The sequence below is a fragment of the Halichoerus grypus genome, chromosome 15 (assembly GCF_964656455.1).
Source record: "Halichoerus grypus chromosome 15, mHalGry1.hap1.1, whole genome shotgun sequence".
In the NCBI taxonomy this organism is placed as follows: Eukaryota; Metazoa; Chordata; class Mammalia; order Carnivora; family Phocidae; genus Halichoerus; species Halichoerus grypus.
In genome coordinates, this window is record NC_135726.1 from 13,056,905 (window position 1) to 13,070,904 (window position 14,000).

The window sequence follows — 14,000 nt, forward strand, 5'->3', positions numbered from 1 at the left end:
TGAAACCAATTGCATTCTTTCATTTTCTTTATATTATCGCATCAACAGTATTAGCAAATACTGGTATCAAACTTACTATGTAGCAGCCATGTATCAACGTGGACCAACTTGACCTCCTCTTTCACTTCCCCACTCTTCTCTTGCACTTGATGACTGAGCTCAGCACCTTTGGTGCTCCCCAAAATCAGGGGCTCTATTGCCTGTCTGGCACTCTCGATTCCTGATGACTTTGCACACCCCCCACCTGACCTACTCCTGCCTGCTAGCTGGGGACCAAACCCTTCTTCAAAAAGAAGACCATGTAGTCTTCTTTTTGACATGAGTCCGACAATCCTGCCACCGAGTGAATCCTCCCTTTGAGCTGTTTTACCTGACAGCGAAGAACTGGCTGGTGCTCAATCTTCACTTCCTTTTTAGCACGAAATAACACCTGGACAGTTGTGGGCTTTTCTGTTGAGGTTAATGAGCCCTTCTTGGGTTGGACTGAGATCATAGAATTTACATTGGTTGCCAAAATCCCTAAGGAGTCCACAGAAAAGCTGAATAATAGGAATGAAAGGTCAGTGGAAGCCATTATGGGGAACCCAAGATACTAGAGAGGAGACTCCAGACTGTTGAGTGTCTGCCATGTCTCTGGTCCTGCTTAAGCACTGTGTCTAGAAGTGCCCACTGTGCTTTGTACTCTGTGAGCACCCCTCCGCAGCCAGGATTGATTAGGCCAGGGAGTGATGCTTGAGGCAACGATAGCCATTTCTAGCCTGAGGTCACGAGGTGCCTTTGCAGGAGATCTCTGTGCAACAGGGACACTTGATGCTGGATATGGACCAACTAAATGAATTCATCTCTCTCTCTCTCTCTCTCTCTTCCTGCTTCTCTATCACTCTCTCTGTCTCCCTTCCTCCCCTCTCTGAGCCTGAATACAGCACACACACACAGGGAACAGTGATGCAGAAGCCAGGGGATCTAAAGAAAGAAAGTGGGGGGCAGAAGCCATTTAACAGAGGTACTTGGAAAGGGAGGCCATGGCCCAATGGGAATGAGATGGGAAGCCATAGAGAGCAGCTGACTCGTGAGAATGGCAGAGGGACTGGAGCAGGAGCAAGAAACTTAAGCGGAGGTGGGACACCTGGAGTTACCGTGGGGACCTAAGTGTCATCCCCATGCTCCAGAAGACTTGGCCGCTCCATTGCTACATGCTTGGTGCCTGAGCTTCCTCACTTCTCCGCAAGTCCTTTCAATAAATTTTGATCACCTGCTCCATCCTGAGGGTGACTGGTCCATGTAATCTAGAAGAGCAGAACTAACGCTCCGTGATAACCTACAACAAAACTCCTAAGATGGCAAGATTCCACTCAGTGCTAATTCCAAGGCGACAGTGGCTTTCTTCTAAGCTTGTTAAGCTTCTATTTATATTTATATATTTCAATTTATGGGTCTAGTAATGGTAGCCCTGAGGTAGGACCTCTCTCATTTCAGCCTTCTTTTAGCTGAAATGAAGCTATCATGAATGCACGGAATTTCTTCTAAGTCTGTGAGGGGGGAGTCCCTTTACCAACTGCAAATTCTTCCAGGAGAAGGATCATCTTCCATAGAAGAGATTGGCCATGGCTGCTGGCACTGCCTCTAAGGGTTGTGTGGCCCTGCCTGGGTGACCTCCTCCCTCTCCCCACCCAGCACCACCCTTTCCTCTCTGAGAAATCTCTTATTTAGTGCTTCATTTTTCATCTCAAGAAATGAGCACAAGCCGGAGCTCCATTCCATCAGGCCACCATTTGGGTTCTATAACACAGTGGTTCTTAATATTAAAAAAAGAAAATTGGAAAAATCCCTCTTTTTCACATGAAATCTTATGTGGAATGCCAACTTATGAAACAGATAGGAGCCAAAAGGAGGGCAGGACAGCTGAAGGCCAGGTCCCCATCTCTAGCCTCTCCTTCCACCCGCAGGACCTCCCCTCACCTAGGACTTCTTCCTCCCGACCTCTCCCTCTGAGTCTCTCTCCCACCCTCAGATCCCTGTGGCTCCGGGTGCTTTGAGAGGGACTTTAAGGGTTCCTGTAAAGCCACAGAGTTGAAAGCAGTGTGAAAATCCCTGCTCTTAGCAGTTGGAATTCCATTCATTTGAAGCCTGAGAGAGGCTACAAGCAGAGATGGTTCTTATGATTTCCTCAATCAAGTTTCTGTTTTTTATCACCCAGACAACACTTTTCTTCCCATGAGCGGAAGTAGACGACCATATGCGTGATGGTTTCCAGGTTACCTGAACATGATCTCATACTTCCCACGGTTCTTCAGTTGCAGGGGCTGCTTTGCCTCTTCCATGACCTTCACAATCCCAAAATCGAGGCCTCCTTCAGCTCCTGCAGGGGCCAGGGGCCAGCGTGGGGAGGGGAAGTGGATGGCGTGGGAGTGAGAAGTAGGGAGTTGAAGTTCACATGGAAAATCCATGGTGACAAGTTTAGAGAATTTGTTTTCTGAAAACACTGCGGCTGAAAAAACCTCCTGTAATTGATTCTCAGCAAACAAACAATAGACTGCTCCTGCACCTACTTCAACTTGGGTAGCTCCCTCTGGCTTCCATTTTAGGACTACCATCCTTCCTTTCATGCTTTCCCTTAGCTAAAATTTCTGGTATTTAAAAAAATTTTTTTGCATCAGGTGTATAATAAACGTAGTTAGAATATTACATATAAATTTGTATTGTTTTACTTAGCACTGCATCATAAGCATTTCCCCACATAATTAAAAACTCCTTGGGTGATAGACATTGGGGAGGGTATGTGCTATGGTGAGCGCTGTGAATTGTGCAAGACTGTTGAATCACAGATCCGTACCTCTGAAACAAATAACACAATATATGTTAAGAAAAAAAAAAAGAAGAAGATAGCAGGAGGGGAAGAATGAAGGGGGTGGAAATCGGAGGGGGAGACGAACCATGAGAGATGACGGACTCTGAAAAACAAACTGAGGGTTCTAGAGGGGAGGGGGGTGGGAGGATGGGTTAGCCTGGTGATGGGTATTAAAGAGGGCACGTTCTGCATGGAGCACTGCGTGTTATGCACAAACAATGAATCATGGAGCACTACATCAAAAACTAATGATGTAATGTGTGGTGATTAACATAACAATAAAAAATTAAAAAAAAACTCCTTATAAATGTGATCTTAATGGTTATATAATATACCATGATATGCTGTTCTATAATTTATAATATTATTTCTATGGTAATAGTGTTCCATTCTTGATAGATATTTAAGTTATTTTCAATCTTCCATTATTACAAATAATGCTGCAATAAATATCTTTGTACATAAGACTCATGACATATAAGCAAACAGGCAGCTCTCATCTTCTCTGAATCTTGCTGAGAAGGAGAGCAATCAGAAGAAGGGAGAATAACAAAGAACTGCATGCTAAAAGGGAGGGATCTAACCTGGCTGTGAGGGCAGTGTGGTGGGCAGAAAGAATAATGCCCTGTGCCCCCAGAAGTTGTCTGTGTCCTAATCCCTGGAACCTGTGAATATGGTAGGTCACATGGTAAAGGGGGATGATGGATGGAGCTAAGGTTGCTAATCAGCTGACTCTATCTATCTATCTATCTATCTATCTATCTATCTATCTGTCATCTGACTTTAAAATAGAAAGATTATCCCAGATTCTCTGGGTGGGCCCAATGTAATCACAACACAAGTAGAAGAGGGAGACAGAAGTGGGAGAACCAGAGAGATGGTGGCGTGGGAAGGATCTGACCCAGTGTCGCTGGCTTTGAAGATGGAGGAAAAAGGATCATGAGCCAAGGATGTAGGTAGCTTCTAGAAGCTAGAAAAGGCGAGGAAATGGACTCTCCCCCAGAGCCTCCAGGAAGGAATGTGGCTCTGCGGACACCTTGATGTTAGCCCAGTTAGATCCGTTTTGGACTTCTGACCTACAGAACTGTAAGATGATAAATTTGTATTGTTTTAAGCCACACAGTTTGTGGTAATTTGTTACAGCAGTGATGGAAGACTAATGCAGTTAGGGAGATAGGTACTTACTCTTGGATGGCTGGTTCAGAAAAGAGCTCTGCCAACTTTATAATTAGGGCCGCCCCCTCTCATCTCCAGTTGGAGAAAATTAAGATTCGTAGTCATGTTGCTGACATTACTCTGGGACTTGCATTACTATTTGATGAAATTCCACACCCTCCCCAACAACCACTAGTCTTCCTCAACATAAGAAATACATTGCACTAAAAGATGTGACTTCTAAACACCCATTCCTTGAAGGGGTCAACAGACCTTTGGGAAAGGTGATGTCCAAGGCAACGTCGTAAGACTCTGCAAAGACCAAGATGTTTTCAATCTGAACAACACCAATGAGATTGTCTGCATCCAGAACCTGTTAGGGTAAAAGGGACTCTTCAGTAAAAGAAAGATCCACAGGGGGCTTGGAGCTTGAACTATGTACCACGCAGCTGGAATGATGAAGGAGGAGATATGGTAGAGAATATCTTAAAAGTGTATTTAGCTTTTGTCTTCACTGAGCATTTGGTATGATTAGTGTTCTCATAACACTCTTTGGGAAATGCCAGTGTAGACAATCAATATAAGAATGGGGAAAAGGGACTGCATTTTTCATCTTGTCCACTTATGAGGTTTAAATTATTTGCGTGATTTTCACCGCATTATTGAAGTTGGGGCTATGAGTATACATTGCAGAGAAGTGTTCCTTGGGACTTTTAAATAAAATAAACCTGAAGAGCATTTTTCTGAGAGTTGAAATGGAAAACCTGCACACTGTAAATCATCCTTGCTTTACTAATTTTATAAATCTGAATTCTTCTGTTCTTTGTTTCTGGTTCAAACTGTAGAAAAAGTGCTAGATTTTCATATAATGTAAGTGTAATGTTTCTCTCCAGGAAATTTCACATGTTTTATTTAAGTGGACACCTTCGCTATTCAAGTTGGAAATGTAAAAAAAAAAAAAAAAAAGCAAGCCTGCACCTGTCCCCCAGTTGCTCAATGTCCCCTCCCTTCCTTCCTGTCCTGAGGAGCACCTGAACTGGTGTCAGCTGTCAGCTGGACCCAACTTTTAACTCTTGAGACAAACAAGGGGGTGGGTGATAAAGGGTCCATTCATCAAGGGGAAGAGCTGTTGGCAGTGGGGTGGCTCTCCTGGACACCCCTGCCTCTCTGTTGATGTCTCAAGTTGAGAAATAAAATCACCAGCTTCCCATGATTTGTGCTTTGGTGTCAAGTGGGAAATTTGTAGCTGTCACCAAACTCAAGTTTTAATTCAGAATTTCCATCTTTTCTTTCATCACCCATTTTGCCAATGTTTCACAGAACAAACTGGACCCACTTCAGTTTTACCTTCTTTTGCTGCTCAGCCTCTGACAGAGACGACAAGAAGGACTGACAGCAGGAGGGAAAAACATGACAAAGAATTTGGATTATCAGCTCCAGAATTTACACAGTGTTTTTCTCCTGACAGACAGCGTGTACCCAGAGCTCTCTATTTCCTTTGTTTTCTTATTGGAGTGGAAGTGGAGATTAAATTTTGTAACTGGCGGAAATAGAACGAACAATTTAAGAGGTACACAAATAAAATAAAATGAGTGCACCAGAGCACTTTCCAAAGGGACCAGAAAGCAAGGCACTTCCTCATGTAGGTGTTGAAGGAATATAATCTGGGGAAGAGAAGCCTTAGACCACTTTGAGGAGCCTGAGGGGAAACCCACTGTGTCTGCTTTGACTAGAACACACAGGGATGCCATATCATCCCTAGAATAAAGAAATGTTTCCATACCAATTGGTAAACAGCTGTCACATGACCTCTCCAAGAATCCCCTCTTGCCTGCCTCCCCCACCACTCCTACCATGGGAACCCGTGAAGGCCCCATGATCCAGCAAAAGAAGGATGAAGCTGACACAGCTGGGACCCCACACCAGCCATGTGGCCTGGGTTCACTGTGCAGAGACCCATGTCTGTGTAGAGACTGATGTTTAAAACGTTGACTATCACCCTCTGATATTCAAAAACAATTGCTGATTAAATGAACCTGTCAGTATCTGTGTTCAGCTACCTTTTTTTTTTTTCTTAAAGATTTTATTTATTTATTTGACAGAGAGAGAGAGACACAGTGAGAGAGGAAACACAAGCAGGGGGAGTGGGAGAGGGAGAAGCAGGCTTCCCGCGGAGCAGAGAGCCCGATGCGGGGCTCGATCCCAGGACCCTGGGACCATGACCTGAGCCGAAGGCAGACGCTTAACGACTGAGCCACCCAGGCGCCCCTGTGTTCAGCTACCTTAAGGACGTCGTAAGTAGGTGATAAGAGAGATTGGATCCATTGAGTGGACCCAAAAGTAGAAACAGGATTAATTCCTGTAAGTTACAGTTGGAAATCTGAACCCAACCCAAGGAAGAATTAATAGTCAGACCTGCTCAAAGGTAGATCAGACTACTTTGAGTATGGGTAAGTTTTCTATCCCTGCAACTATTCAAAGAGAAGCTTGGATAATCCCTTGATTGTTGCAGAATCAATGCAAGCATCAAAAATCAATGACATTCATTCATTCATTTGTTCATTTTACAGATTCTACTGAGTACCTTCTACGTTCGGGCCTGTGCTAGACATTGGGGATATGATGGGGTAGTGGACTGGCTGGTGGCCATGTCTTAACCCCTGGAACCTGTGAATGTGACTTTACTTGGAAACAGTTTTTGCAGAGGTAATTAAGTTAAAGATCTCGAGATGAGATCATCCTGGTTTATCTGGGTTGGCCCTAAACCCAATGACAAATGTCCTTACAAGAGACAGAAGAGGAGAAGACACAGGCAAAGAAGGCCATGTGAAGACAGAGGCAGAGATCGGAGTGACGCAGCCATGAGCCCAGGAACTTCCAGAAGCTGGAAGAAGCGAGGAAGGGTTTTTCCCTAGAGGCTTCAGAGGGACTGTGACCCTGCAGACACCTTAATTTCAGACTTCTGGCTTCCAGAATTGTAAGAGAATAAATGTGTGTTGTTTTAAGCCACTTAGTTTGTGGGCATTTATTACATCAGCTCTCGGGAATGAACACAGATGATGAGCAAGTCAGGCAAGACCTTGCCTTGATGGAGTTCACAGGATAAAGTAAAGAAACAAACAGGATATCCGCCAGGGGGAGGCGCTCTGAAAGATACAGAAGGCAGGGTGAGTGATTGCACATAATGGGATTTCTTCTACGCGGTGATTAGGGGAACCCAGTTGGAGCAGTGCTGTTTAGTGGATCCCACAGAGCCTGGGGGCAACATTCTTGGCAGGGTTGCTGCAAGGCCAAGGGCCTGAGGCAGGAAAAAGCCAATAGTCGATGTGTGAGAGCTAGGGTAGATACCGAGGCAGGACGGGCCTGAGAAGCCGGCAGGGACCCTGGGCTTGATCTTCACTGCAGCTGGAACCAGCAGATTGCTGCAGGGAGGAGAGGGGCCTGACCTGACTGACCTGGAGCAGGAATGGGGCCTCTGCTGAAGTCCAGGCAAGAGATGCCACAGGCGGCCTGGGAAAGGGTTGTGGCAGCAGTGTGGGCAGAGGAGTGGGTGGGCGGGAGATACACTGGGAGACAGTCGGAGCCCTGGGCTGGAGGGCAGGCTGTCAGGGGAAGGAGGGAATCCAAGACAGTTCTTAGGTGTCTGCTGGAAGCACCTGGGCGGAAGGTGATGTTACTGAGATAGGCATCTGAGACGTGACCGGGTTTGGGAGTGTGGAATCGGGAGTCTCAGGCTTCCATCGGGATGGTAACATCATTCACTCCCTCCCTCACTCACTCTGAGTGAGCGCTCTGTTTGTGGCACCGGGCAATCAGCCATGAACAAGACTGCCTTGATGGAGCTTACAGTTGTGTGCCGAGCAAGATGCTGTGGGTCAGCGGTTGTCAAACAGGGATCAGTTAGGAGCGTGTAACATGGAGACATGGCTCTGTGTGTGTGTGTGTGTGTGTGTGTGTGTGTGTGTGTCAGAGAACCCAACATGTACACATCTTGATGACCAAGTCTGGAGATGTGTGAAGCCTCACCTCCAACCGGATCACCTTCTTGATGTTGACAGGTTTGGAGGGCTGGAAGTGAACTTGCAGGCTGTATTCAGCCTTGGGGGGGATGGTCCCCTGCATGGTGGACACGGTGAAGTCATCGCCCAGGTGCTCCAGGCTGGTGATCCGCCAGGCCACGGGCAGGGGTGTGACGTTGCGGAGAAGAACTACCTTGGAGTCTTTTCTGTGGAGACCAAAAGAAATTTTGTCAGTTTCAAATGATTCTGATCTATTATGGCAGGTCCGAAAAAGCATTTCTGGTGATTTCAATCATTGTTTAGCTCACTAAGCAGAGTTTATCAGGGAATGGGGCCTGGCAGTAATGATCAAGGAATGCAGGGTACATATCATAATATTCTCTCTCAGTAGCCCCCAAAAATAAACACTCTCTATTTAGAATAATAAAATGCAAGTGAGTGAAATGTTAAGTTCCAGTTTTGGTCTAGTGTTCTCTGTGCTTTAATTTCTAAACCAAAGATTCTTAACCTCTGAGGATAATGGACTGCTTAGAGAATTTGGAAAAAGTGAGTCGTCCTGAGAAAAATGCAAATATGCACACACTTTGGCAGTTGATTTCTTTTGGAGGGGGTCGGTCCTGGACCCCATGTGTGAACTTCATAGGGTTACTAATCATCTGGGTTGGCATAGGGCCAGAAGTTTCCCTGGATGCAGGACTTTCAGTGCTAAAATGAGGAGAGGCCTGAGAAAATCGGGATGAGTAGGCCACCCTAGAACTTAATATTCTTTAAATCCCATCAGAGTCCTGGTACCATCCAGAACTCTGACCTGTGCAACAAGAGCCGGTCAAAATGCAATTGTCTGGAGTCCAGCTCTAGTTCTGGGCGGACACCTTGGCAGGTTAACTTGAAGACAGCCGGCTCTGGGTTCTCCCTGATGCAGCAGACGATGCAGTCATCAAAGACACCAGCTGCGGTAGGGTAGGCCCATACGTGCAGCATCTAAAGGAAGCGTCAAAACAGTATATTGGTGCTGAGAATGCCGAGACCTCCAAATTCCCAAGAAAGACTTGCCCTGGAGGACTTGTTTCCACGCAACTGTACCTGCTTCTCATTGGGTTTTAGAGTCATGTTGACGGGCTCCAGGAAATAGGTGTTTGCTTTGACATCATTCTGAAAACAGAAGAACGCCTCCACAACCATTGGGGAATTGTTCAGGATGGTCAGTGTCTCCATGTTGCCTGGGAACAAGGAGGACTTGTACCTGGAAGTGAACAAAGATTAGGGATGTGGATGTAAGGATTGACTGGGAGTTCAGGTGGCAAAGGAGACTGTGGGGCATACAGCAATGCCAGGGGGTCGTGTGGTATACTGAGGCAGTGGCCGGGCAGCTAAGAACACAAGCTTTGCGGTTATGAAGACTTGCAGCTGGACTTGAGCCCCCCTTCACCACAAGCCTTGGTCTCCTCAGCTCTAAGATGGATGAAAATACTTCTTAGGATTTCTATGAGTATTTAATGCAATGGTGCACCTAGTGCTCTTTAGGACAGCTATAGATATCGAAAGCCCAATAAATGCTAGCTATTATTGCAAAGAATTCTTTTTTTTTAAATTTGTTTATTTATTTATTTACATAATCTCTGTGCCCAACGTGGGGCTCGAACTCATGACCCCAAGATCAAGAGTCGCATGCTCTACCAACTGAGCCAGACAGGTGCCCCATTATTGCAAAGGATTCTGAGAAACATGAGGCTCTATCCTTCCCAGGTCTTATATTCCCAGGAGATATAATCCTTTGAGAGCAACTTGTTATTTCACATATGCCTTAGAGATGATCACATTTACCTCCTTCTCTTAGACCTGTACAAGACGTTACTATTCTGACATGGATTCATTTGGCGTGGTTCACTGTTATAAGCCTGTTTCTGTTCCTCTGTGCCTTAGGGAAAGAGTCACAGAGGTGAGCGCTGTGGGCATCCGAAGCTGCTCAGTTAAGGGTAAAGAACAGAAAAGGAGCCATAGAAGGTACAAGGAATGCCAGTGGAGATGCACATCATCAGAGGTCAGAGCAAAGGCACCATAGTACCCACTGGAGCCCAGGAACAGTCTGAAAAGCTTTTTGGATAGGTGGTGATGGAGGAAGGAAGGAGAGCAAATGGCAGAGTGCTCTCTGTGTCACGACCAAAGGGGTAGTGGCCTCCATATCGAACTGGTCATCACCATTAGGCAGCACTGCGCTAAGTCTCATGGGCTAAGAACTCATTATCCAGTTCAGTTTCACAAATCCGTGGGTGGGGGCTATTATTTTCCCATTTTGCAGATGAGAACATTGAGGCTCAGCAAGGTTTGAGAAAATAAACAAATAATACCCAGTTGTACTGGGCCTTGTTTTTGGGCCACAGTAATCCTTCTCCTCCTGGACCAGTGCTGTCTGGCCCCAAGTTCTGGTTCGTTCCAGTGCTGCCAGGACACATGCCTCTCTTAATGGCCATGATTCCCCTGAATCCTGACCCTGGGATGCTGTGTCCATCGTGTCCACGAACCTGACCCCCCTCCTTCTCTCTCCGAAGCCCGTTTACTGGGACCCTTCTAGTCGAAGATCCACTCCAGCATCAGCCAACCCTCTGCATCTTGGTTTTCTGGTCCAGCCTCTCAGGAAATAAACTCCAGTTATTAAGAGACTGGAGAACAAAGAGGGTTTGCTAGGTCTACCAAGTCAGCATGAACACAAACACTTATCACAATAAATGCTAGACTAAATTAAGACACGCTTAGAGCTAGATCTAGTTTCGGTCTCGCCTCCCTGCCTACACAGGGAGAAGTCTGTATATACCCAAAACAACTGGCATCACTAAAAACATGACTGTCAGCCTCACCCAGGACCCCGAATTCGGCCTGACAACCTTCACCTGTTTCTCTAATATTCTCCCTCTCCAACTTTCCACAAAAACTGTTTCCTCTGCTATTTTCTCAACATCTTTATCTTCCCTTCGCTTCCCTCCCTGTTAGGGGTGACCTCACAACATGCATCATGGGGACCTTCTCACAGGCCCAACCACATCTGCACCTGAAGCCATCTGCCTTACTTCCTCCTAGTGGGCGGTGGTGGCCCCTCTTCCTGGCAAGAACAGCATCTCTGTATCCCATTTGTGTTGTCTCAGGGAGCTGTATCACCGATGGTCCTCACTTCCTCTGGAAACTCCAACCTCTTCCTCCCTGTGTCCCCTTGGCATCCAAACAGCATAAGAACAACAGTGTGTGAGCAGTGTTCCCTGGACTCCATGTCTCCTCCCATCCTTGACTGCCTCCATTTCTCTTCACTGCCAAGTTTTCCAAAGAACTACCTTTACACCCCTTCTCCATTCTCTCACCTCTCACTGACTCCTCAACTCACTTTGCTTGGGCTTCGTCCTCAGAAATCCCCAAAAGGACCTTTGTTAAGGCTCCTAGGACCTCCATGTTGTTGAAGCGCATGGATGTCCTCTGCGAACCCAAACCACAGAGCTTATTCCTTGCTTTGCATGGCTACTAGCTATTCCCCCTAAGCATCTCAAACAACATATCCCAAAGTGAATGCCTGATCCTACTCTTCCCCCACCAAAACCTGGTCCTCCTCCAGGCTTTTCCATCTGGGAAGATGGCACCTGCATTCATCTGGGTGCTTAGCAGAAACTCGGGGCACAAGAACCCAGTTCTCCTGTGGTTCAGGGATAACTGAGGCAGCAGTAGTAAAAGCTACGTCCACAAAGCAACCCTGCCTGTACTACTCATGAGTCCAACTGGGAGTCTGAAATCTGCCTTGAAATAACGGAACACTTACTTATCTCTTGATTTTCCACAAAGCAGTGGCCCGAAGTAAAACTTCTCCGTGCTCATAATATACTTCTTAAAGATGACCTCATTTTGCTTTATGTCCATCTTCCGCTGAGTAAATACCACTCTGAACACAGGGGAGGAAGAGAAGAAGAGAGGCTCTCTGAATGCAAGGTCAATGCCTCCATTTGATGTTGACCTGAGCCCAACACTCCCTGTTTAGCAAAGGGTCCAGGTATCTGGAGACAGAATGATTCTTAATCTGAGGACCTCAGTTGAGCCCTTATTCCTGCTCCCTCCCTTCCACCACCCCCAGGGATGAGAGCTTGAACTTGAGAAAAAGTTTCCCAGGTGTCTTTCATAATGTGGGGCTGATGGTAGAGCGGAGTTAGATTTCACATGCTAGTGTGCCCAGCTAGAAAAACTGACAATCTCTACAGAAAACAAGTTCTGGTGGATATTAACCAGCTTCGGTGTTCCTTGTCCAATGCGGCTCCCCTGGTGAGAACTGCAAAAAAGCTCCTCTAAGTGGATAAGCTATAAAAGGCTTCCTCCCCTGGAGGGCTTGTCCCACTAGCTTGCTCAGCCAGGTGACTTTACGTTGTGGATAAGGGGTGTGGTGGTGTTTGGTAGCTCAGAAAAATGTCCGCCCGTGGAGAGTCACACATTTAGTGATATTCCGGGACAAAAAGTCCGACAGTACGTATAAAACCCGCTTAAATTTGCTTCATAGTTAAATAAGCAAACTAACTTGCCAGAGGATGATGCTTCCCCTGCCTTCACACCTATTAACATTCTCTGTAGCTCACTTTGATGGTCCACGCCATTCCTGTGGCTTCGTCAATGTCCAAGACACTGAAGCCCAATATGACCAGAGCGCCTGGGGTGCTGCCCCCAGTTCCACGTTAGCAGTAAGAGCTACCTTGCTCAAAGTGCCATGGGGCCAAACGAAAATGTTTCTGTCAACTCATTTATTTATTCAGTATCTCTCTCTTTTAGGTGTATATACTATTTATTAACAGACGAGGCCTACAGATTGATTTCTTCTTGGATATACCCACAGTACGGCCTCGGCAGCCTGTGGGGCTTGGTGTGCAAAAATATGGGATGCTTCAGGAATCTGCGTGTCATCCTTATGCAAGGGCTCTGCTTCTCTGTATCATTCCAATTTGATCAACTTTCTCTTTTAAGGTAAAAATACACTTACTTTGGGTCTTGGCAAATGTAAGGGTAACTGCAGACACCTCGGCAATAGAGCTGGTACTGGCGGTGAGTTCCAAGGATCTCGAAGTTAAACGTCTGGTCAAAGTTCCCGAGCTCATTGGAAGAGAAGTGTATTCGCAGTGTCACCTCACCGTTGGCTGGCACGATCCACCGGAAATGATTCAGCCTGCAAACGACCACAGGACTTGTAAGGAGAGAAGGCTTCCTTTGGGCCAAGAGCAGAAAGGACTGCTGCCTGGGAGAAGTCCTGGCCGCCCAGAGGGTCTGCTGGCAGGACAGCCCTGCTCCGTCTGGCGCTGTGACGGCCACGCCCTCCATTCAGGGCTCCGTGTTCCCTTCCCTGGGTGGCTCGGAGGCCCACCTGATGAATTTCTCCTGGGAGAACTGCCCAGCGAAGTTGTTCTGGTCCATGTCCGACAGGGGGGCAATGGCTCCGGCTGTTCCCCCAGAAAGGCCCTTCCTGTTGAAGGCCATGCGACGTCTGTCCTTCTGAGTGTCTTGGGCCTGATCCGCTTTTTCCTTCGGTTTCTGTCTGCTCCCCTTAGAGGAGGTGGTCTGCTCCTCCTGGGTCTTAATTAAACACAAGCACGAGTCTTAAATATTCATTGACATACACACGAACGGAAAACAGAGATGCCTAGAACACGTGCGCTCTGCACGAGCCGGATGCTGGCGGCTGCCGAGGGCAGAGGAGGGCCCAGCCTACTGCACTAGTGGAGAAGAGGAGGAAAGAGAAGTCTATGCTTTCCTGGGCACCCCATTCCCTGAGGAGGAGGCTGAAGCCCAGAGAAAGCTTCAAGCTGCAGGGGGAGCGTTCCTATACTGTGTTTTGTTGTGGTGTGTTTTTAGTACCTTTTACTCTAGACCCCTCGCCCCCTCCCAATCACACTGACTTTTGGGCAGACCAGGTTCTTATAGAATATGCCATACTCTGAAATTTTCTGACCATTCTTCGAGCACCA

The 14,000-nt window shown here is 46.8% G+C and overlaps 1 protein-coding gene and 1 non-coding gene across 2 annotated transcripts in view; both read right to left on the reverse strand.

Annotated features, from left to right (window-relative positions):
- HYDIN (HYDIN axonemal central pair apparatus protein) overlaps window positions 1-14,000 on the reverse strand; it is a 363,815-nt gene that overhangs the window by 64,837 nt on the left and 284,978 nt on the right. Inside the window, exons 48-56 of the mRNA XM_078062394.1 lie at window positions 13,400-13,608; window positions 13,022-13,204; window positions 11,822-11,941; window positions 9,106-9,265; window positions 8,831-9,003; window positions 8,030-8,228; window positions 4,277-4,376; window positions 2,260-2,359; window positions 371-539 (exon numbers count right to left, since the gene is read on the reverse strand). Of these exons, the coding sequence (XP_077918520.1) occupies window positions 371-539; window positions 2,260-2,359; window positions 4,277-4,376; window positions 8,030-8,228; window positions 8,831-9,003; window positions 9,106-9,265; window positions 11,822-11,941; window positions 13,022-13,204; window positions 13,400-13,608 (1,413 nt within the window). The remainder of the gene's footprint in view (window positions 1-370; window positions 540-2,259; window positions 2,360-4,276; window positions 4,377-8,029; window positions 8,229-8,830; window positions 9,004-9,105; window positions 9,266-11,821; window positions 11,942-13,021; window positions 13,205-13,399; window positions 13,609-14,000) is intronic.
- Window positions 12,911-13,010, reverse strand: LOC118524078 (U6 spliceosomal RNA). The gene has a single exon (XR_004911412.1). It is a non-coding gene; the product is annotated as a U6 spliceosomal RNA (small nuclear RNA).